This window comes from Pezoporus wallicus, unplaced genomic scaffold (genome assembly GCF_028554395.1).
Source record: "Pezoporus wallicus isolate ANWC-B61680 ecotype Strahan unplaced genomic scaffold, APGP_CSIRO_Pwel_v1 contig_4131, whole genome shotgun sequence".
Lineage (NCBI taxonomy): Eukaryota > Metazoa > Chordata > Aves > Psittaciformes > Psittacidae > Pezoporus > Pezoporus wallicus.
Window position 1 is genome coordinate 747,029 of NW_026641950.1, and position 24,822 is coordinate 771,850.

At 41.5% G+C, this 24,822-nt stretch overlaps 1 protein-coding gene across 1 annotated transcript in view; it reads left to right on the forward strand.

Moving 5' to 3' along the window:
• The first annotated feature begins 2,171 nt into the window (after positions 1-2,171).
• Positions 2,172-24,822, forward strand: part of CLVS1 (clavesin 1) — a 100,886-nt gene continuing 78,235 nt past the window's right edge. The window contains exons 1-2 of the mRNA XM_057426238.1: positions 2,172-2,306; positions 11,983-12,601. Of these exons, the coding sequence (XP_057282221.1) occupies positions 12,213-12,601 (389 nt within the window). The 5' untranslated portion in view covers positions 2,172-2,306; positions 11,983-12,212. The remainder of the gene's footprint in view (positions 2,307-11,982; positions 12,602-24,822) is intronic.

The following is a 24,822-nucleotide window of genomic DNA, read 5'->3' on the forward strand; positions in this document are numbered from 1 at the left end:
TTATTGTTTTATATCCAAACTGATCTCTATGCAAAAAATAATGATCTAATCAGACTACTTATTAACTGACTACCAACTTGCCTGGGGCTAGAAATGTTCTCCCATCAAGTGCTGGGACAAATGCTCTTGTGAGAATGTTGAGCTCTGCCTTTGAGTTGTTGCTTCATCTCTTCCAGTCAATGTGATTGAGTCACAGGATGCAAACACCTTGTATGCCAGTTTAAGACCTGGTGTGGGTTAAATTAGTGGTTGTATATGGTAATCATTCTAAAAGCACAAAGCATCTTCCCCACAGATTCCTTTTGCCTTTGTTTATGAATATTGTGGGGTTTCCTTTAAAAAGCAAGTGACTCTGGATGTACGCTCTTTCAAATAGGACAAAACCACTGGCTCTTCCCCTTTCGAGGGAAAGAAAAGCTGAAAGGGCTCCTGCTGTGTCTACTTTGTATATAGGAATATACGAGCAGTCAGTACTGGTTCAGATCAAAGGTCCATCTAGCCCAGTGCCAGTCTCCAGTGGTGATTAGCAGTGGACAGCTAAGGCAAAGAATAAGAGCAGGGCAAGGATACAGTAATTCTTTCCCACATATTACGCCAGCCTTCAGCAATTTGTGGAACAGGGACTTCCTGAGCCAGAGGTCATGACTTCACATTTAAAAGCCCTTAATGTATTTTTCTTTCATGAATATGTCCAACAAATCTCTGAAGCCTGAGTTCCTGTGGAAATGAGTTCTACAGCTTCACTGAATATTTTGTGAAGTATGCCCTTTGGCCCCTTGTGAGTTTCTTTTCCCCAGTTCCTTGAACTGGAAATGATATTGAGATACTGTTCCAATTTATCTTCCTCATGCTGCTCATTATTATGAAATATTGTAAATTATGAAAAAAACACACCACTATTTTATCCACATTTATTCATCTCTTTTTTTTCCAGGCCGAAGAATCCTACTGTTCAGCCATTTCTTAGTAGAAGTTGCTTCCTGTATTTATTATTTATCACCCACTTCTTTGCTATGCAAGACCTTTCAGTAACTGGCACAAGAGGGCTGTCCAAAGCAAAGAGACCAAGACAGTCAGCTGACATTAATCCACCACTTCCCAGGAATTATACTCCACAATGTGGAGTGAATTGGGGTAGCAGAAGAAGAAATACACTTTGCTGGTGCATTTGTTTGCTGCGTTGCTAAGAGCAATTGCTTGTGAATTTGGTTGCCAAAGCCATTAAGTCACCCAATATCTTCCAAGTACAGCTTAGAAGAGATCTTATGAGGCTCATACAGAAAGTGATTTTGGGACCCAACTTAATGAGACACCTACCCCTCTCCTGTCCTTCGTACCATGCTAGCTAAAACTTAAGAGATCCCTGTCATGAAAGAGAAGTGATAGTTTGTGAAGTAGGCAGATGGACCATGGAGATCCTCGTCAAAGGATGTTACGGAAGGATGTTCTAGAAATTTGTAAGTGTCCTAAGAGACCCTGTGAAAGTTCAAGGAGGAAGGACTCATCCTAAAAACACAGGCACCACGTTGCTGGGGAAATCCCTGAACTTAAAATGCTTGGGAGAGGGGTTGAGAGAGTGCAGGGGTGAAGCTTGTCCTGGTTTTATATTCTTCAGCAGTCATTTGCTGTGGCTGCTGCTGGTGACAGCGCTCTGAGATAGATGTACCTGTAGTCAAACCCAGCCAAACTTCTCTTACAAAAGCTGGCTGCCATTTTCGTTAAAGCAGCCCATCTATAACAACACACGGTACATTAGGATTACCCTTTCTGTGGCTGCTGTAAATGCCGCAGGAGGTTCTGCTCCCCCCGAGTTTCGCTGGGAGAGGGGTGATGTGAGAAAACGGGCGGCGGCGACCATGCCACGAGGTGAAAGCCGTCGCTGCTAAGCAAGCAGTGGCCGGCTGTGCTGCTGCTGCGGCTCTCCGGGCTGTCAGCAGCCCGCAGCTCCTTTGTCACCCTCCCTCGGCGGTGGCGGTGCGCGGAGCCCGCGGCCGGGGAGCTCCGGGAGGCAGTCGGGCGGGCGTCAGGAGGGCTTAGGACCCAGGGGGACGGCAGCCGCCGAGTGGAAGGACCCAGGCTTTGGTGCACACGCCTCCTACCAAAAAAAAAAAAAAAAAAAAATCATACCCGTGGAGCTGGCGCTCTCTCATTCACAGTTTTCTAGAGAGATCTGAGCCTGAACCTGAGAGCCGGGAGAGCTTTCTCACCCACCCAGCTCGACAGCAAGGACACCTACAGGGGGACAAAAATCCGACCGTCCCCCGCAGCCCCCGCGGCCCCACGGCAGGCTGCCTGGCGCTGTGCAGGTATTTGCATTCGTCTTTTCTCGGTTTGCAGCAGGAAAGCTCTCCGCGATCTCCGACCCTCCCCCCCCCCCCCCACCTCCGCACCCCCGGGCCCGGCTGCGGCGTTTCAGTACCGCCGGGCGGACAGCTCCGGCCGCAGCCCCGCTGCGCTGCGGACAGGGGCCGCTCCCTGCCCTGCTCACTGTCCCGCTCCCTGCCTGCTCCCTGCCTGCCCTGCTCCTTGTCTGCTCCCTGCCTCCCTCCCTGCTTACTCCCTGCTCAGCTCCCTGCCTGCTCCCGCCCTGCTCTCTGCCCTGCTCCCTGCCTCCTGCCCTGCTGCCTGCCCCCTCCCTGCCCGGCCTCCTGCCTGCCCTGCTCCCTGCCATTTGTCTCCTGCCTCCCCACTTCCCTGCCTGCCCTGTTTCCTGCCCACACTATCCCTGTTTCCTGCCTGTCCTGCCTGTTTTTCTGCCTCCTGCCTGATCTTCTTGCCCTGACTGCCTCTTTCCCCTGCTCACCGCCTCCCCTGTCTCCATGTCCCGTGCCTCCAGTTTGCTTCTCCTGCCTGCCCTGACACCCTGCTCCCTTCCTGTCCTGCTCCCCGCCTCCTCTGCATCATACCTGGCCTGCTCCCTCCCTGTTTCCTTATCCTGCTGCCTGCCTCCCCTGGCTGCCTCTCCTACCTCACTACTCTGCCTCCCTGCCTCCTTCCCCTGCTCCCTGTCTGCCCTGCCTCTCTTTCCCGCCCCGATCCCTGCCTTCCCTGCCTGTCCTACTTCCCCTGCCTCTCCTGCTTCTCCTCCCTGCCCTGTCTGCCCTACTTGTCTTACTTCCCCTTCCTCTTCTCCTTCCCTTGTTTCCCCTGCCTCTCCTCCTTGTCCGGCTTCCTGCCTCTTACCTACCCTGCCTCTTCTGCCTCCACTTCTCCTTGTCCTGCTTCTTCGCATCCTGCCTTCCTGTTTTCTGCCTTTCCTGTCTACTCTCCTCCCTACCCTAGTCCCTTGCCTCCTTTCCTCTCCACCTCTGTTTCCCCAGTTCCTCACTTTCCTGCCCCTTCCTCCCCTCCTGTTTTCCTTCTCCATCATCAGCTGCAATTCTTCCTGAAGGTGGGCATGAGAGCTGGAAAAATCAGCTCAGCAGCCCAGGATCAGGGCAAGCAGGGAAAAGAGTCCAAGTTGGAAGGGAAAGTCCAGATACAATTTGAAAGCAGGGGGGAGGTGAGAGGCACGGAGTGGAAAGTGTTAAAACTAGGAGTTAAGGAACCAAGCAAGGACTCCAGCCAAGTGCCAACAGATAGGAGCTTGCTGAACAGAAGTAGACACCAGTTGTGCTCCTCAGCAAATCGGCACATATTTTGACCAGGTATATTCAACCCAAAGAGGAATGAGGAATGAGGAAATGTGCAGGGTCAGTCAAATATTTTGTTTTTCCAGTGACAAGCAGTGATGAATAATGGGTGTAGGGAAAAAGTGAGGCGAATTGTGCCTACTGTGTGGATCCTTTGCTGCAGGAAGTCAAGAATTAAGTTGTGATCTCTGCAAGCAGTGAGGGTGTTCAGTGACAACTTCATACAGATAATAAACAGAGAGCAAATAACATCCGGAGAAACGCCATGTGTGCTACTGCCCTGTACTTAATTCTGTTTGCAATAGTTTAATCCTGGGAGCATGGGGAAGGTCATAGGAAAGAAGGAGCTTTCCCTTTTCAAAATTCTGATTCCTAAATCTAAACAAGCTCCAGGAATAATGAAGTAAAGGATCAGATAGTTACTCACTGTCCATCACAAAACCTTGATTGGATCATATTTGAAAGGGAAAATTAAATTACAGAAAGGCTGCTTTCGTGTGCTTTCTGAGTAATAAAATGGTAACACGGATTTTCTCCCATACTAAAAGTTAATGCAATGCCAACATTTAAATGACATATTATTTAACAGTATTATTACATGCCTTGCATAACAAAAGTGTTATAATGATCAGTCAGATAACCTTATAGAGCTTTCCCTGGTTTGCAGTCTGTATTCCAGCTCGAAGGTTATAGGGGCCGCTTGTGTTGTTAACATAATCAGGTCTGATGTGTATCTGCTATAAAATGCTGCTGATCATTTTAAGAATTCTGTTGATTCACCCAACTGAAAACTATTATTTCCTAAAAATCAGGCTTTTGTAAGGCATATACAAACCAATTAAAGATATTACAGCCTTTTCCAAAAACCTACTTACTCATTTACATCATCATTTATAACTTATAATCTGCTGCAGAGACCAGATACTCATACTGAGTAGCACTGAATGCTTCTGAGTAGTAGTGTAAGCTGCGTAATTGAGCTGAGCAAAGAAGAAACTGTAGAATCCACCCATCACACTGGGTCATAATTCCTTAAGCTCTATGTGCTTTGAACACAGAGGTGGCTTCACTGGAACATGTAACAACAGCCTCCTCATGTTCCAGAAGAGGACCATGTCAGTTAAAATACAAATGAGCAATGTCATAAAATGCTGGAGAAAATTTCCTTCAAACTAAGACTGTAAATAAATGCAATTCTTGATTTAAATGTGCAGTTACTGAAACAATTGTGCTACTGTTTGGCAAGTGAGTATTATTTTCTCCCACAGCCCATTGCTGTGGTGTCTGGTACATACACAAACAAGATAAGACAATTGGGTCCTACTAGTTAAAAAAAACCCAAAGCAACAACATCAGTCTTTTATGGAGTCGGAGATTCAGTGAGCAGAATTCACATAGTTTTTAGCAGATGAGTTGTGAGCCCTTTCGCTCTTGAGTGCTCTGAGGATTTAGTTTGAGAATTTCCAAACAGGTTTGGGGGTTTGATTTTTTTTTTCCTTCAATAAGATTTATAGAAATAAATTCCTTAAGTCTGATATGTTCTTTCACTGAGAAAACAAACCCACAAGGTATCATCAAATTATATTAAACTTTATTTCTACAGTTTTGGGAGAAGCATCTGTGTGAGGCCTTTGTGTTTGTGCTCAGACTTCAATAGGAAGGAGAGAAAAAAACAGGAGAATTTCACAGATTCCTGGGTGCAGAAATCTCTCCCTTTCTCATTTCTAATCTTCCTCCCTTCTCCCCTCCCTCCTTTCTTTCCTTCCTTCCTTCTCTGCCTCCCTCCTTCCCCCCTGCATTCATTTCCTCCTTCCTTCCCTTCTGCCCCTGACTTTCTCTCTTTGCCTTCCTCCCCCACTGCCACTCCACAGGATGCCATGGATGCCTTTCTCTGACATCATGTATAAAGCAGAAAGAAGTTGGTCACTAATAGGGCACTAATACAATACCATTGCATTTTACATTTTTAAAAGGAACTTAATCTTTAAAATGGGGAGCAAATTATGTGAATGTTATTTTATTAAGAATATAGGACTAAATGCCATGATAATACGTTTTGTTTCTTCTGCATCTCTTCGTGCAGATGTTGTAACACAACTTCTACAGTGCATTTAGGGATTTTAAGGCACAATATTATTATCCTGTGCTATCAGATTTCTACATACAGCTTAACTATAAGGCTTGGGGGATCAGAATTAATGTTTTGCATGCTGCTGATAATTTCTGCTGCAAGAAGCTTCTATATTATTGGAGAATTTTTTGCATAGTGACACTTGGAGTAGTGTGATGACTGACATGGAAGTTCTTTGAAGCCTGCTGTTTCTTTAACATGCCACAGGTCAGGCCTCATGTTCCTATAGGGCTTGCAGTGGCTAATGAATACTTCAAACTTTAAAACCGTGATCTGGATTAAAATTGAAGCAATGTCATTAAGTTCACAGATGTTTTGTTAAACCTTTTTCTTTACAAGTTAAGTTACTCTCCTTGGCATGTGGTTCTGTTTCTTAATATCCAGGTAGGCAGTTCATTTTGTACATTTCATGTTAAAAGATAATGAGGTTCTTTTTACATCTATAAGAAAACCTTTTCAGTCTCTCTTCATGCCTGCTAGCTTGTAGCAACAACAGGACAATTGCAGGTTGGTGTTACAGACATTCCTGTCCTACATACTGCAAAGACCAGTTGAATTGCTGCTGTGATTTCTGCTGTGCCACAGCTAAATTACCACCACTGGACAGCTAGATATGGCCTGAGGGTAGACTAACTGGCTCAAGCTAACAAGAAGACTATTATATGAGGGTAGTAGGAATGTACAATGTATTGTTTTTAGTGAACTGAAAGAAATGTTATTCTTTGTGCCTGAGCAAGGAGATCACATCTTGGGAAAGTGTGAGAAACCATCAAATTCCCCACACAACTGTTACAGTCACAAACATTCGCTATTTTCATATTGATGAGATGTAACAGCTCCCTAGTGAAGGTTTACAGGAGCACGAGGACTTGAGGGAGACAAACTTGTGATATTCAACTTGTTTAGATTCACTGGGAGAATATAGTACCTTAGAGAAGGGCTATAGGGAAGCAGGAGATATTCATGATAGTCAAGACTGGTAAGGCCTGGGGTGCTGTGTTCAGGTATGGGCTCCTCAGTACAAAAGAGGCATGGACATATGGAGAAAGTCCAGGAAAAGGTCATAGAGATGGGTAAGAAACTGGAGCATCCCACAAAGGCTGAGAGCTGGGTCTATTCAGCCTGAAGAAAAGCAGGCTGAGGGGGATCTTATCAATATGTACAAATACCTGAAGGGATGATACAAAGAGGATGGAGCCAGGCTGTTTTCTGTGGTGCCCAGTGACAGGACCAGAGTAGAAGAGCACAAACTGAAACGAGGGAAGCTCCCCCTGAACATCAGGAAACACTTTTTCACTGTGAGGGTGACGAAGCCCTAATTTGGGTTTCCCAGAGAGACTGTGTAATGTCCCTATTGGAGACAAGCTACTCACAAGCTGTCTGCACATAGTCCTGGGAAACCAGCTCTAGGAGGCCCTGCTTGAGTGGGAGGTTGGACTAGATGCTCTCCAGAAGTCCTTTCCAATCTCAGCCATTCTGTTATTCGATAATAATCGATGTGAGGTTATTTGACTTGGGGTATGAAAAAGACTTGTGGGAACCCCATAGAGGGATAGTTCTTTACAAAAAACATAAAGAAATAATACACTTTTGGGGTCCTGATTGCACTCTTGAAGCCTAGGGGAATTACACTTGGGACACTGGGAACATTGCAGTCTACCTCTCGGTTTTCTTGTGTGCAACATGGCTTGACATCTTTCTTAGGATGCAGAGCATTATGCACAGGGGGAAAGATTGCCCAGGTGTTAACCTATAAGCTTGTGGCTCAGGAGACATATGGTCTGTTCCCAACTGTGTGAAATGTGTCCTTCATAATCTCAGGCAAATCACTCAAGGCTGTACTTCTTCGCACTGCCTGTGAAGGATGCCAGGAAGCTGCAGCCAAGGACAAGAGTCAGTTTTTCTCATCACTCTTTTGACAGTAGCTCATGAAGCTGGGTATGTCCCTTTCTATGTTTGACCACTCCATTTCCAGTGTGGGTTCCTACCAAGGTACCCCAAAGCCACAAAATGCCATAAGAACCATTCCTATAAATACATCTACAAGTTCATCCTACCCTGCCCTACTAAGCATAACATAGCTCAAAGATGTTTTCCACAGTTAACATCAAAATATTTTTTAAAAAGAAATTTAATGAGATGACACCCACACTCTGAGATGAAATCATTCTAGATTACCATTTTCCCTCCCTCCCTGCCCACTCCTTTCTTTTCTGGCACGATTTTGGCAGCTAATATCTGTATGAATGCTAGGAGTTTAGGTATTATATAATGATACAAATCATAACAGTGATGCGTACCAATACCAGGTGAGGATCAAACCCTAGTGCCTTCCCATTTAAAAGCAGTGGATGAAATTTCACATGGCATGTAGCTTTAGATCGAATGGAAAATACTCGGTAGATAGAAGCAACCAAAATCTTTCTGGAACTGAAGTTGATGGGGAAGGGCCAAATGGACATGAGAACAGTGCTTCAAGAGGCAAATGGTGCTGTAGGGACAGCTAAGTGGGCAGGAACAAAATGATTCAGACAAGCGTCATCATTACTGAGAGCAGGTTTTGGTCAATTTTCCAGGGGATGCAGAGCAAATAGGGGTTGAATGCTAATCCAGAAGCTGTCACTGAAGAGAGAGCAGTAAAGCGTGTTAAGATCTTCAGCACTGGAAAGTGCTGTACATGCTTCTTAAGATATTATTTTAATTTTATTTGTTTAGTAAGCATTATTATATATTTTATTATTAACTAAATTTTATTTTTGAGGGTCAGGCAAAAATAGAAGCTGTTAGTCTGAAGATTTTCAGTATTTTACACATCCTAAAGCTACTCTCTGTCCCTTCTCATTCTCTTCTTAGGAGTGCCATGAGTAAACCAAACTGGTAGATGACACCACAATTTCAGTGAAAATATCCTTTTTCTTTTTTTATTAATATGTTGGGTTTTTTTTTCAAACCTTCATATTTTTCCTTGTTTAAAGCTGCATTTTCCTTTAGACATCTGATTTATTGCAAGTGGCTGTGAAAAGACGTTAGGAGAGCAAATAGTCCTTTGGGAACAAAGAGTCACAACGCAGAAAAACAGCTGTTGAGACTAACAAAGAGTCCAGTGTGCCAACATGCTGCAACAAATATTCAAGATAAGGGAAAAAGGCCAACATCTTCACTGGAAAAAAAACCAAACAACATCAAAGTAGAACAAAGATGTAAATATCTGAAAAATGGGCAGATGGAACCCCAAGAGAAAGTGAAATTGCCATGTGTGGGAGGGGGTGAAAATGGAGAAGGTGCTTCTGTTGTACCTTTGGGAATCAGGATAAATCAGTATCATTTGAGAAAGCACAATGACAAACTGGGTAGCTATGTTGTCAAGGTAAGCAGTGGCAGAACCATATTATCTGCTGATGTAAATCAGATTCTTTGAAGTCAGTGGATTGCTAACCCCATGATCTGGGTTATGATTCAGATAGTGTCAACACTGCTCTCCTGTAAGCTGTAACCCATAGCTATAGCTCAGCTCACTATCAGAAAACTCTGAAACGTATTTAAAAAGATTTGGTTTTTGTTAGACTGATATTGGTAAATTGCTTTTTGACAGCAATGTCTGACACAAAAGGACTGTATCTCCCTCACCTTGGGATCATCCTGGGCATAAAGGGTGGTAATCCACTTAAATAAGTTTTAAAAAAGTAGGAAACTTTAATGAAAATAAATAGCATAACTTGTGACATTAAATGCTTTGGGATCCTATAATAAAACCTGAAGGGACAGATTTTATCTCCTTGGTCTAATCCCATTTTCTCCTAGAGCAGGCTGCAACTGACCTATTAAGAATTTGCCTTATTTCCAATGAAGCATCTTAGTGGAGGTGGGAGTCAGAAAAGGAGCAGTAGAAGAGACAGTTTAACTTCCATAAACTCTTAGAAAAGGAAGCTGGTGGGTCACAGCCACCTGCCACTTGTCCCTGGACCTGGTACAAGTGCTCCAGAGGAAGGTCACAGAAATGGTCAGAGAGCTGGAACACCTTTCCTGTGAGGAAAGCCTGAGAGAGTTGGATTTTTCAGTCTGCAGAACAGAAGTCTCCAGGGGACCTTATTGCTACATTTCAGTACTTAAAGGGGGCTTAAAAAGTAAGATTAGGACAGACTTTTTACTGTAGTAATGGCACAAGGGCTAATGGTTTTAAACTGAAAAAGGATAGATTTAAATTGCATACAAAGAAGAAGTTTGTTATGATGGGGTGGTGAGACACTGGAATAGGCTGCCCAGAGAACTTGTTGGTGCTCCATCATTGGAAGTGTCCAAGGCAAGGTTGTATGGGGCTTTAAGAAATCTGATCCAGTGAAAGACGTCCCTGCCCACAGGGAAAGGAGGTTGGACCAAATGATCTTTAAACATCCATTCCAACCCAAACCATCCTGTGATTCAATGTTTTTTGGGATTCTATGTCACAGGAGCTCCAAAGCTGTTCCAATATATAGTGGGCCCTGAGCTGGAGTCCATGCAGACCCCAGACAAGCTCCTTGCTTCCAGTCTTCTCCTGAGCACCTCTGAGCACAGTCTCCTTACTCTACTACCTGCTGTTAAATCTAGGGAGGCAACCAATCCTTACACTACACTGCCCCATTGACAGTGTCACACTTCAATACACCTAGCTCCCCTAGCTAGCCCATAGAGGCAATTGTAACTAAAAACATGATTTATGCAAGAAAATGCTAATGCCACTGTTAAGTTGAGATCTTAAGCATAAAATATTGTCCTGGTTTCCCAATGGCTTACATCAATTCTGCATCAGTGGATTTCAGTTGATATCATTAGAGTTACCCTAATATGGTCTAGTAAACGTAAGAGCAAAGAAGTAACAGTTACTTAACATTTATATCTGAAATCCACCTCTAACACAACTCTAATTTCTTTGAGAAATTAATAACCTGGAACCATAGATTACTCCTCAAAACTTCAGGACTTGTTTTTCTGTAGTGCCTTCCTTTTCCTAGGTTTTCCTAGGCTGATCAGTTACCAGATACTCTGCCCTGCAGGTAGCTTTTCTCATCTCCAGCTCCACAGTGAATACAGAAGGAGGCTGCTTAACAAACTCTCCTTTGTATCACCTACAGACAAGTCTAATGCACATGAAAAGCTTATCTTTTGTCACAAATGTCCTTTAAGCAAATATGCAGAAACTCTCTGTATTCAGATTTTGGGATCTCATCCTGGGGTTGCAACTGTGCCATCTAAAATGTAGCTTTTAGCAATGCATGAAATGAAGCTCACAAAACAAGGAACTTGGGCATCCCTTGTGCTGATTAACATCCAGGTCCTGCAATGTGACTTTGAGCAGCCCCTGGACAAAGGAATGCTCTGGCTGCTGCTCTCCGCTTTGTTTAATCTGATAATGCTGAACCCAGAGAGTGGCTGAGTGAAATAGTTGTTTTGCTATAAATAGTTCATAACTTTCCAAACAGATTTCTTTTAATGCAGTATGTTGTTCACTAAGGGATTACCTTTTAATTTTTAAAACCATTTTTTCTTTTTCAGAAGTTAGAGAGAGAGATCAGTTAAGTGGTGGGGCTTTTTGATAGCTTGTCTGGTTTTGTGATGACTGAAAAATTGGATGGATCTTGATCTTTCCTCACACACACGTCTCTTTGGAGCAGACCTTGATCTTACCTCACACAAGTGTAACTACACAGACATCAATGACAGCCTCTTGCTAATTATGTCACTGAAATGTGAGAGATACACTGTACCATTTTGCTCATACATAACAGCTTAAGCAGCTTTTCTTCTAGCACTTGTAAAAACAAGTTCTAGGAAAGGTACAGGAATAAAAATTAAATTCAGAACTAGGTATTCAGGAAAGCTACAAGATCCTGAAGACTTTTATTTCTGCTTTTGTCATCCTGGCTTTGATGCTATGGGATACTGGAACTCCCACACTTCAGTAAGACGACTTTGGAAAGTGTATTGTAATCGTAAATTGATGCAGCTTAGTATCAATTGACAATTGATCAGATTGCCTTTCTGAAAGCTTGAACATATACATTCAAGATGCCAGTGACTGCCTTATCTTAAATTCACCCATTCTGAAATAATTTGACTGGTATCCTCTTACATATGAAGCACACAAAGTAATTTTATTGCTATAGAAATTTCAGAAATTCATTCCTGTAAGCTTTACATACGTATTTAATCTTTCTTTTATATATTTGCTTTTTCTTTTAGTTAGTGATGGAATAAACAGCACTTTCCTTTGGATGGATTACACTACATGTGAACTGCCTGTTACTGCAAGAATAAGAAAAGCCATTTGCTTTCATTTGTTAAATATCAGCTTGACAGCAAAAAGCTTCTGAATGGTTCCCACTCACAGCAGACCATCAATTGAATGGGATCAGCACTTCTCCTACTGAAATATCTGAAGTTAAGGATTTGGAAAAGAGGTTTTTGCAGAGATGACCCATTTACAGGCTGGACTTAGTCCAGAGACTATAGAGAAAGCCCGCCTGGAACTGAATGAAAACCCAGACATTTTGCATCAGGATATCCAGCAAGTCAGGGACATGATCATCACAAGGCCTGACATTGGGTTTTTACGTACAGATGATGCCTTCATCTTGAGATTTCTCCGAGCCAGAAAGTTTCACCAAACTGAGGCCTTCAGACTGCTGGCTCAGTACTTCCAGTACCGCCAGTTAAATCTGGATATGTTCAAAAACTTCAAAGCTGATGATCCAGGAATCAAACGGGCTCTGACAGATGGGTTCCCAGGAGTACTGGAAAATCGTGACCACTGTGGCAGGAAGATTCTTCTGCTTTTTGCAGCCAACTGGGATCAGAGTAGGTAAATGTAGATAGTGTCCTTATTTTTTTACATACACTCGCACTCAACTTGTAATGGAATATTTGTGGCCATACTTGAAGCAGCAAGGCCATTTTCATTGAAACATTTTGTAACAATGAGTCCATTTCACTTAAACTTTCTTGTGATCTCATCACCTCTCATTCTTCAGCCATAACACCATTGATACGCCATATAAAGGATGTATCAGAGTGTCAGATAAGTAGCTCATGTTTTTTTTTTTTTCCATAAACATTTCCCAGTTTTAACCAGATAGTGTTTGCTATAAATACATTAATGCTTATTGTGTGATTACTTCAGCAATATCACAGACTAGCCAAAGAGGTTGACAGAAAGCAAACGTCTCAAAACATATGGGAGTTCTCAGATCTTCTGGTGCAGAAGGAACTGACCATACTTATTCTGTCTCCAGACTTTTTAACAGATAATCTGTTTTTTTTTTATTTGTTTATTTGTTTGTTTGTGTTTGTTTTTTTTAACCATTTCAGGAGTTACAATCTGTGTTATGAGATTTGCACAAACTGCATTGTAATTTCTACACATTCTGGTCACTGTATATGTTATGTATATAGTCTGATAAATGGGAGGTTCATGCAAAGTGTATTTTCTGTTCAGGTCATTTCTTCACAGAATGGTATGAACAAAGATATCTCCCAGCCATTATTATAAAATGATGTCCTTAAATGTTAATGTGATTAGTCAGCTTTCACTACCTATTTGAAATAATACAGAGAAAAGGGCCTAGTCCAGGAATATCATGTTCACATTGTCCTTTTCACCAGAAGCCATTCTATTCCATTTTCCCTGTCTTCATGGTGAGAGGGAGAAATGGAATCAGCTGTAGGATTGCCTTGTGTTCTGCTGATTTTTGACAAAAATCAGATCAGAAAACAAAATTCAGATTCAGGTTCTCAGTATTACAAATTCTGTTGAGTTCCAGATAGGGTTTTGTCTCGTCATGGTTTAAAGTTGTCCAACAAAGTGTCTCATATTTAGGAGTCAATTGATTAGAACTTTGAATTTATATTATGGAAATTATTACAGAACAATATACAATATATGCAATTTTTCATATTAGTTGTTTTCTGGGAGAACATTTCATTTCTGTGTGAAAACAGAGTACAGAATTTTTTTCTGATATTCATTTTCATGTACAGATCTGGTAAAGAAATATAGAAAGTTACAGAAATGTAACTTTGCATATAAGAAAGTATTTGGTGAAACCTAGAACTGAAGACAGTGATAAAAGTCTTATTGACTACAAAGGGGCTAGCAGTTTATCTCCTGTCTTTCTGAATTGTGGGCTTGCTTTTCTTCCAACCATAAACCCCTTCCTTTAGCAACTGGCCTGTAAAGAAAGATGAATGAACAGGTATCTTGAATGAATAGAAAGTATCAGCTTTAGATGACAGAAGCTCTGTGGCTCTGCTAGTTGCATTAGAGGATTTAGGTATTATATAGAGCCAGCTTTGGGTTTCTGATCCCTCAACAAAATGAGTCCTTGTGATTAACCTCGAACACTGTCTTGGTCGTTGGAAGCTGAGAGTGCTGCTGTCTAAGGCTCCTGCAATGAGATTTTGACAGAATATTGATTCCTGTAAGATTTTGGCTCAAAATTTCTGCAATGCTTTAATATGCATCCATGTATATGTGTGTATGGGGGTTCAAAAACTAAGGTGATCCTGCCTGCAACATACCTCATTTCTGAAAATGTAATTTTTACCTTCAAAAAAGGTAGGCTGAGGAAAATAGGATAGGATATACTTTCCTAAGGCTCCTCAGTGAAATTAAAATCCACTTGCAAATTTTACCTCTGTTGAGCCACTGAAGTTTGACTCCTCTATGGATTCATTTCTGTGGGCTTTTGTAGCACTTCAAATGCAACAGGGATTTGGGACAGGATTTGGACTGTAAGCAAATAGAGGGATGACCTTTTCCTTTTCTACTGTTTAAGAGCATTAAGAAGAGAAAAAGCTTTCAAGAAACAAAAAATGATGAGTGCAACATCTTGTTAATCAGCTGGGAAGCCGTTTATTGGCCAGAGGAAATATATATTCATATGCCTTTCACAAAACCCCTCAAACAAATAGGCATTGTGTATATCTTGCATACATGTGTCTCAGGCAACCTTTCTATACATGTGACTTCAGTGACAGCAAGATGTGCACAAACTTGTATTTCAGTTGAATGCTAATGCCATTCATATGAGGCTGTGATGGTGACATGCACATCATCATGTAAGAGTGACATGCACACCACCATGTAGGAGCTCAGCCTTCAGCACGCCTTTCCTAACTTTAATCTCATTTTCAGATAGCCATGCCTTCTCTTTCTGTATGATTAAATGATAATTTATAAAAAATTAATAATTTACAAAGGATTTCTTAAAATCAGCATGGCTGTAATCCATAAAGTAATTTTCAGTCCAGACATCATTTATACTCCTGGGAGTAACAGTGACAGTTCAAGGAGGCAGAAGCAGCCTCAAAACTTTTTGGTCTTACAAATGTGTTGATTTTTAAAAGGAAATGTCATTATTTCTGCAGTGTGACTGCTTGGACAAATTGAATCAAAAATACTTTTTAAGGGATTCCCTGTATCAAAGTTAAAACTTCTATGTGCGCTTTTAGAAACACTTGTGATTTTATCTTCAAGAATGCAATTTTATAGCTCTCTAGAAAACTAGGTTTCAGATTCCAGTCTCAATGTTTTCAGCTTCAGCTTCCAGCTGCTGGATTCTGTTAGTTTAAAGGGAGCATAAAAATGACAGCTTCCCATGTTTGTACTTTTGTGTCCTGACCCTACCACTGTAGGGTAGGTTACTGTTAGACAGCAACAAGATAATATATTAGCTACTCTACAGCAGTGATCCTTGTGTGACTTGGGTTCAAACAAAAACAGGGGAAGCTCAGGTTAGATACAAGGAAGAAGTTCTTTACTATGAGGATGGTGAGGCACTGGAGCAAGTTGCCAAAAGATGTGGTAAATGTTCCATCCCTGGCAGTGTTCAAGTCCAGGTTGGACAGAGCCTTGGGTGACATGGTCTAGTGTGAGGTGTCCCTGCCCATGGCAGGGGGCTTGGAACTAGATGATCTTAAGGTTCTTTACAACCTTAACCATTTTATGATTCTATAACCAGGGTGAATGAAAAAACACCTACCCCCCATTTTTCTTGGGGAAAAAACAACCTTTTGCTGTCTACAAGGTAAAGAACATACTTGTGGACAGCCAGCAGAGCAAAGATAATGTTCTGCAAAGTATTACACTGGCTTAATGTCTTGCAATACATTTCTGCTTACAAATCTTATATAGATTGGGCTTCTTTACTCTCAGAATTAGGAAGATTTTCCAGCTTGCTAAAATTTTTTTGTCATTCTTTTCTGGATCTTTCCTATCATGTTAAGATTGCTGCTAATGTACAGATGGATGAACTGAATATGAACTTTCATTAATAAACCATCATGTGGTAGCACCATCTTTTCTGATCAGTAGCTCCCTCTTTTTAGATATAAGATTGTCACTGTTTTCTTAGCTACTCTATCGCATTTTGAGCTCATGTTCAGCTCATATCTGCTTCCAAGTCACTGTTGCCTAAAATACAAACACCACTGGTAAATGTGTCATACATTCCCATCCATAATGTGGGCATAGTCTAGCATGTGATTCACAATCTTCTGCAGTGCTAAACCTGTCCTCCTCATAAATTATCATTGCATGGGTTTTGTGACAGCTGCAAAGTTCACTGGCAAGACTTTTGTTTTTATCTCCACATCGTTGAAAAATATAATGATTATTGTTTTGATCAAAACCTCCTTGATGACTAGGAAAAAAAAGGAATTATAATTCTTATTGCTAATCACTAGCTGAGATCTATTCATGGCGCCAGGGTTTCATTCATTTAGCATGTGCTGCATTGATTTGATTTTCTATTTTTTAGACAGATTTTTTAGAGATAGTGTTATCACTTTCCATCTAGGTCCTGCATAGTATATTTTGGAACTCTTCATTAATGTTAATCACATATGGTACAGAACAGAAAACTTCAGAGGTATTGAACAAGTTAAATGAGGAGATGGATGAAAAAGGATCAGATTGTTTCCACACTGAGGGAGAAGAAAAAAGCTGAGCTATATTACTGTATTGGGCCATCCATCCAGGGGATGGTCATCATTCACTTCTTTGATCAGAGCTCAAGGTGTGAACTCACCCCAAACCCACAAAGTCTTCACATGTATCACTGCTTAGAGAGCACCTTATTTTTAAATGGTAATTGTGGAGTAATACAGGTAGATAAGGATGTCAAAATGATCTTGTCAAGAACTTTTTTAATTAAATAATTTGTATAATAAAAAAATCCTAGTTTGTAAAACAAATACATCTGTGCATACAAATGTACGGTTTTGATGAGCCCTGGATTTCTCATAAAAGCAAATGTGCCATTGCTGCATTGCACATACTTTTTCTCCCAGTTTTTCATTCCATCAGTCTCACCAAACCTAAGCTTTCACTCCTCTGATGCACCTCCAGCAAAACTGAAACTTTTAGAGAAGTCTGATAAGAGGGCCTTTTTGACTGTTGGATTGAGGAGTCTTCACTACCACAGCTGTTCCTAGGTCTGCGATTGCCTTTCAATACATCCTGCTTGTACACTGGGGAAATGGGGATTTGGGTGAACAAGTAACTCAGCAGAAGGTGTTCATTAATCTTCCAAGTAAAGGTATTTCCTTCAAGGTTGTTCAACCAGAGTAAAATTTATTTCTATGCAGAGAGACAGCAGAAGGGCTACCTCCAATCATGATCATCTGTGAATAGGGTACGGGGGCAGGGGGGCAGACAGTTGCCATAGTCATTTGCAGTAAAATGGTAGGTAATTTCTGTCTTAATGTTTGCACTGTTGTGTCTTAGAAGCTGTCACATAGCTCCAAAAATTCTGTAAGTCAGTGAGATGGAAAAAACTGCTGCTCTGTATACAAAATATATTCCCAATATATCAGCTTCTAGCCATAAATTCTCTTTTATCAGCCAAGGAATCTCAAATGCCAGATACTTGCCATTCTGTAGGAAAGTGTATTGAGATAGGCTAAAGGGCAAGGAAATACTCTGACATAGTGGTAAACCACAGCTAGAAATACTTTCAAGGATCACAATAGAACAAATGATGTCCTTGCTGAGAATGCTCGTAGTTGCATAACTACAAGAATGTTGTCGTCAGCAGATCCTGTTGGTATAAATGAATATGTCTCAAATGCTGTTTATTCCAATATTTTTCAAGGATAATCAGAGATGTTTAATAGAATATGAAGGAATAAACATCTGTTGAGACTGATTTATAGTCACAGGCAAACTGTGGCAATAACTCATCCTCACAGCTGTTTATTATGAGAGATTGCAGCTAAAATACAGCCAGCCCTGAGACCATGATGATTTTTACAGAACAAATCTTTGGGTTTGGTTAGGAGGCAGTCCTTCTGTGTTGTGAGATGCTTATAGTAATGCAGACTGAGGTTGTGTTTCAAGCATTGCATTGACCAATAAATAGCCTAGAAGCACACTGTATTAAAAAATAATTAATACTACATTATTACATTACTGAGCTAGTCTGAAATGGTAGCCAAATTCAGGGTAGGAAGAGTAGCATAAGAAGAATTCTCATTTTGAGGAGTAACAGATGTGCAAATTAAATGTTGGACAAAGAAGGTGAAAAGGAGCTTTGCCTTGAAATGTTTTAATTTGCTTGCAGTGAGCAACTTAATTTGGTTATTACCATTTATTATGGAAGCTGCATTTGGGAAAGCAATTGTAGTCCGTATGAATGACAGAAGGATGACATGCACAAATGAGAGTCCTGGGTAGGGCTGAGAAGGGAATCAGAAGGAAAATGTCTGAAAAAGCAAAAGAAAAACAGCAGCTGTGGAACTTATGAAGCATATGTTGAAGACTGAGAGAAGCCAGACTCAAAGTGAAAAACAAAAATATCAGTGGGGTGGGGGTAAGGCAATCAGACACATATTGAGAGGGAAGAGGAGGTGACTGGATCGTGTTGGGCTGAGGGTTGACTGAAGAGCCGTGAAGAAGCTGTGGGCAGAAGTGGGCACTGTGAAGTGCCAGTGGGTGAGACACGCAATTGCTGGAGCTGACCTTTCCAAAGGGAAACGAAGGGTAGACTAGAAAGTTGTTCTGTGCCACCTCCCTCCTGTGGAGAAAAAACAAATCCAACACCCAAGTTTTATGAACCAGAGCGAAGAACAATTGATTAAGAAAAATACACACAGTCAAACATGTACACAGCAAATACATGGGCACACATGCACACACCCCCTTCCTTCCCAGACTCTCAAAATACCCAAATTTTGTGTGAGGTTTATGTCTGGGTGGCAGAAAAGACAAACTGCATACAGTGGCGGTAGCACTTGTCCCTTGTCCCTAGAAAATAACCCATACTCTTACGTGGGCTGTATACGTCATCCTCACAGCTGGGTTCTGCAAAACAACATTTGAACAGAGCTATAGCAACAGAATAGTACGAAGCCAAACAATATGACCTCCCATTCAGCTCTTTGTCCTGTTGACCCTTGGGAACAGCAAGTAACCATGACTGAATGCTCTTACAAAAAGGAGTTTTTTTGAGGCAAGATATTGTAGGGAGAGGTAAGAAGATTTTTCATTGGAGCATTTCCTAAATCAAGTTTTCTAAATATCTAATATTCTGATCAGTTTCTAGCTTGCCAACCTAATTAAAAGGAGCTAAGGCAAATTCATGCATTGCAGCAGGAACAGACTGCATAGAGTCAGTAGAGGAAGAAACCATAATTCTCAGACTAGCTATTTAATAGGCTGCATACAGTAGAAATGTCAGAAAAGAGTGGAGATATTGAGATAGAATCATTAAATACATTTGAAATTTTAAAATTACATTTTTTTGATACATTATTTTCCTAGGCCATGATTCATTTTAGATTCTTTTCTCTGAACTCTGAGCCCTCTGTATCAATTGCATTATACATAAAAATTTTTGTGTTTTTCAGCACACACTGGTAGGTGTTCAGCGTCTTCCACTTGCAGCACACTTAGAGAAGCACAAGGGATGTTTAGGAACTGGTGCAGGTCAGCAGTCTGAGTGATCCCAGAGGTGTTACAGCATGAATTTGGTTAGGATGTTCATGGTATGTGGGCTTGATCTCTATAAAATGGCTGAACAGCATGTTGGGCTAAGTTCCACCCTCCCACCATGGTCATTTTGCTTCAGAGTGTTTGTCTGCTCTAGTGAGGCTGGAGGATGAGGGAGATAGCTAGATAGTACCCATGGTTGTACGGGTGAGAGTGACCTGACCATGTACCTCTGGGATGCTCTTGTCAATGTGTGGAAAGAAGTGGTACAAACACCCATCTGCCACAGGCACCTAAAAATTTGACAGAGCAGACAGACGTGAAGACCAGGGTGGAGAAGTAAAGAAGAGGATGAAGGAATAAAGACATTGCAGTAAACCAGCCTAAAAATCGAATTGTTAAAGCTCTTCTATAAAAGATATTTTACCTCTTTTGACATGGGCAAGCCAATAAAACAGGTGGAGCATAATAATTAATATGCCATGACTTGATTCTGAAAGAAAAGAAAATGGAATCACTCCTTGAGAAAAAGGATATTTTTTGTCTTAAATTCTGACTACACTCTCTCAGTTTTAGTAAGTGCAGCAACCACAGAAGCAGTAAAAAGCAACTATCACTTGCTTCCAGACCGTGATAATCTCAGCTCTGGAAACTTCCTGGAGGTTCCACTTGTAGCAGGGAACAGAGGGCAACGCCGGTCTTGTTAGACTCCTGCTGGAACTATTTCCTATGTAGCAGCCTATTTTATGCCCATGCTGAGACATTTTGCATCAGTAAAGATTAATTTTTAAGGGAAAGATAATATGCAAATACTGTCGTTGGTGCATTTCCTTTATTGAAAGATATCACTTTTCCACTTTTCTATTGCAGACACACGGTGGATGGTACATGCCTGAGCATGCATTAACATGTGTGGTGCCAGTTATGTATGTATGTAGCAAAGATCGCAGCACCAAGTAATGTTATGATGCCATGTGATCAATAACAATGTATTTGAAAATTATATGGATTATCTCTATATTATTCCATGATGCATCTTTAAAGGGCCAAAATACAGGATTTGAATGAAACTGTAAGATTCTAAGCTACTGACTATCATATTTTTGAAGTTAACATATCTATATATATAAGAAATATTTGGTTTTCAGAGGCAAATCAGTACGTTTTCTGTTTTAACCTTGTCAACCAGCTGTGTGTCAAACCTCTTGTTAGGGACTTGCTGCTGGCCACTATCACAGTGAGGATTTGGGGGGAGAGGAACCCTTGGTCTGATCCAGTAGAACCACTCTCACTTGTATTTTGCAAGGCACGTACTCTCACTACTTAACAAGACATGTAGCTGATGCTCTGAATTAACGAAGCAGGAAGCTGAAGACTTTTTTTTACATTTTCAGACCAATATGGCTTTCTTCGCTGAGTTCCAGTTATAAGCCACCCCCATGCCTTCCTTGTTCTTTCTCATAGATAATGCTGTGCTACCTGCCACAAAGCCTCTCGGGTTTATACCACATCAGTAGAGGAACTGAATACTGTATATTCAGGTATGAATGAAGTAACAAAGGCGGTAACAAGCACGAGGCCATTGCTATGGTGTGATCAGCAGCTTGCACTCCCCACATCAGTGCTAAATCTTTCACTCTTTCCTTCCTTCTGGTTTCCTTTCACAGCAAATCCAAGATATGCCAGTCATGTATATTAAATATGCACAGATCAATCTACTGAGTATATATGGTCCTATACCCCTATGGAGTGCTGGAATATGTGTTAGCACACAAAATTTATTTTGTATAGGTATTTCTGCCAAGGAAACTTGACTCCAGAGTGTGATGACCTTATCTAAGGCATCTCCACCATCCACTATTATCTTGGACCTGTGATCCACTAAGCTGTTCTCGCTTTGAGAGGTTTCTGAATAAGAATGCATTGCCTTGTTTTCCCAGGGATAATCCTACCCATCTGTTGTGTAAGTACAAAAGAAGAAATGTGTTTTATATTGAAAGAGAGACTGCTGAAAAATCCTGCTTCCAAATGCACAGCAATATTCATTTGAAAACTAAGATAAAAAAGGAGGAATAAACTGACCTAGGGAGGGATGGTAGGAAATCTTTCTGTTTCTTAGGTTCCCATTTACATGTAAGCCACTTCTAGCTGGCTTCTGCGATTTAAACTCAGTTTCACTCTGATAAAGCTTCCAATTCTGTTTGAATAATAGAGCTTTGCAAGTCTAGGGAAAATGACAGTTTGTGTATGCCTTAGCTGGCGCTGAATGCCTTTCCTTTTTCCAGCATATTATTATTATTATTCTCTGCTAAAATGTATGTGCAGGTTGATGTATATTCACTTTCTTTCTGAGAACATTTTCTATGATTCATCTAAAAGTAATCCAGGATCGTTTGGGGGTTTATTTCACAAAGGCATATCAGATGTAGACTCCATGTTAAAAGCCAAGGAGCCTTGTGAGACACCAGATGTAGCCCATTTGGAAATAGTCCTCCAAAGGTGACTTTCTGCCCTGACTTCAGTAAAAGAAGTTCTGAGAATTGAGGAAAGTATTGGTGAGCAAATACCCTGTCAGGAGTATACAGATGCAGCGAGAATGGTTGTGTTTGTCTTATTTTCAGACGTTTTCAGAGTTTTCCCATGGGAGGGAGCTTGTGAAGTACTGAGATTGGCTGTGAAATGTCACAGTACAGGCATAGTGTTCATGGAGGGAATGCTCTAGTTTATGCAAGAGCCACATAGACTGTCCTGTTGGCTGCTGTCAAGAAGAATAGCACAAGGAGGGCCCTCAGAGCTCTTGCTGGCCCTGCCGATCAACAGCCACATCCTTATGTCCAAGGAAATTTAATTAGTGTAAAGGCACTTTCATCTTAGCTCTGAAATACACGAGGGTATGGTACTGGCACAGCTGACTGAGCATGTAGTCTCCAGGATATTAAATGCTGATCTTGAATACTAGTGAACCTACCAAGCCAAAAATACTGCCTTAGTAGAGCGGGTTTGAACTTTAAGAGGTTTACTGTGCTATCTCATTCAACTTCATTAAAGTCAGGGAAAGACAGCAAGTAGCAAAGGTTATATTAACATCTAATGCAGAGAGGTAATGTACAGGCAAATGTCAAACATAATAAAATGCATAGATATAAAATGCAGCTGCATCAAAGCTTTTACTCAGTCAATCCAGACCATGATTGTTGAAGTGGCTGATATTTACTGCATGATGTATCTAAGTGGATATTGCATTTGCACTAGCCAATTGTGCTCACCAGCAGCCAATCTTCCATATGAATTTTCCATGTGAATTTTTACAATTTTTGCTATCAGCTCTAAACTGGGTCCTAACACACTAGGATGAAAAAATAAAGCAGAAGGAAACTGAACTGGCTTCCACTGACCCACAGAGATACTGCAGTCCTGGTCCAGCTCTTGCATGAGGCTAATCAGGACAAACCCTTTTGCCTACTTTTTTCTCCCCCAAAGAATCATAGAAGAGTCAGGGTTGGAAAGGACCTTAAGATCATCTAGTTCCAAGCCTCTGCCATGGGCAAAGACACCTCACACTAAACCGTGTCACCTAAGGCTCTGTCCAGCCTGGCCTTGAACACAGCCAGGGATGGAGCATACGCAACTTCCCTGGGCAACCCATTCCAGTGCCTCACCACCCTCACAGTAGAAAAAGTTTGAACCCGTTATCTGTTGTCCTATCACTACAGTCCCTAATGAAGAGTCCCTCCCCAGCATCCCTATAGGCCCCCTTCAGATACCGGAAGGCTGCTATGAGGTCTCCACACAGCCTTCTCTTCTCCAGGCTGAACAGCCCCAACTTTCTCAGCCTATCTTCATACAGGAGGTTCTCCAGTCCCCTGATCATCCTCGTGGCCCTTCTCTGGACTTGTTCCAACAGTTCCATGTCCTTTTTATGTTGAGGACATCAGAACTGCACACAATACTCCAAGTGAGGTCTCACGAGAGCAGAGCAGAGGGGCAGGATCACCTCCTTTGACCTGCTGGTCATGCTCCTTTTGATGCAGCCCAGGATACGGTTGGCTTTCTGGGCTGCAAGCTCACACTGCCAGCTCATGTTCATTTTCTCATCAGCCAACACCCCCAAGTCCTTCTCTGCAGGGCTGCTCTCCCAAAGGCCAAAGGTAAGTGTCTACAAATGCATCTTCAATTAAAAACTGGTTATTTTGTTACCCTGAGGTACTCAGAAAGATAAGAAGTGATACTATACTAATGGTATGTTAAGAAAACAACTGTTTGCCAGGATGGTGGTGCTGAGCAGTTAAGAAGGGCACTTCTTTCCAGTGAATACACTGGAAAGTGAAACAAAGTATGAAAATGGAAATAGTTATGCTGGAAGAAGTGCCCATCATTGAGAAGCAGGTGTGATTTATAGCACTGCACCTTAATTAGCTGTGTCATCTGAGGAGAGGCTCTGGCTGGGACCAGGGTAGTGGCAGGGTACAGGAATGAAGTGCCGCAGACACTGAAGAGGGAAGGAATATGTTCATCTATGTCCTGCTCACACAAGGTCCCCCTGTGCCAGTGCTGTACTCTGTCATGCAGTTTCCTGCTTCTGGAATGAAAAATGACGGAATTCATGCCTACAGTCATGTTGTGGGGCCTTTAGTAAAAGTAATGCACATGACTAGGTCAGAATAGGTGAACTAAAAGTCTTTTCTGACTTGCATGAAACTATGAGTTAGAAGATTGCATGGCTGAAGCCAGAGAGCCTCCTTATCTTATTCTTTCAAAAGCATGTATGTAAAAGGCTTCACTCGTTTCCAAAGAGCAAGAAGACAAAGAAAAGTTTCTTTCATGAAATCTGAAGCAGCAATGCATATATGCGAGCAACCCCAGCAAATTCAACTATGGGGACAAAATGCAGCAATGAGAATATTTAAATGTTTCACATTAGACATTTGCTATGTACCTTATGGTTTAAAATACTTATTGTGCAGAAATAAATCCAGTGCATTTACTTGACTGTTGAGGACTGTTGATAGATAATAAAATTGCAAAACAATAACCTAAGTTAAGTCAACTGAATGCAATGGAATGGAGTGTTGGAGAGTTCTGCCACATCAGGGAGA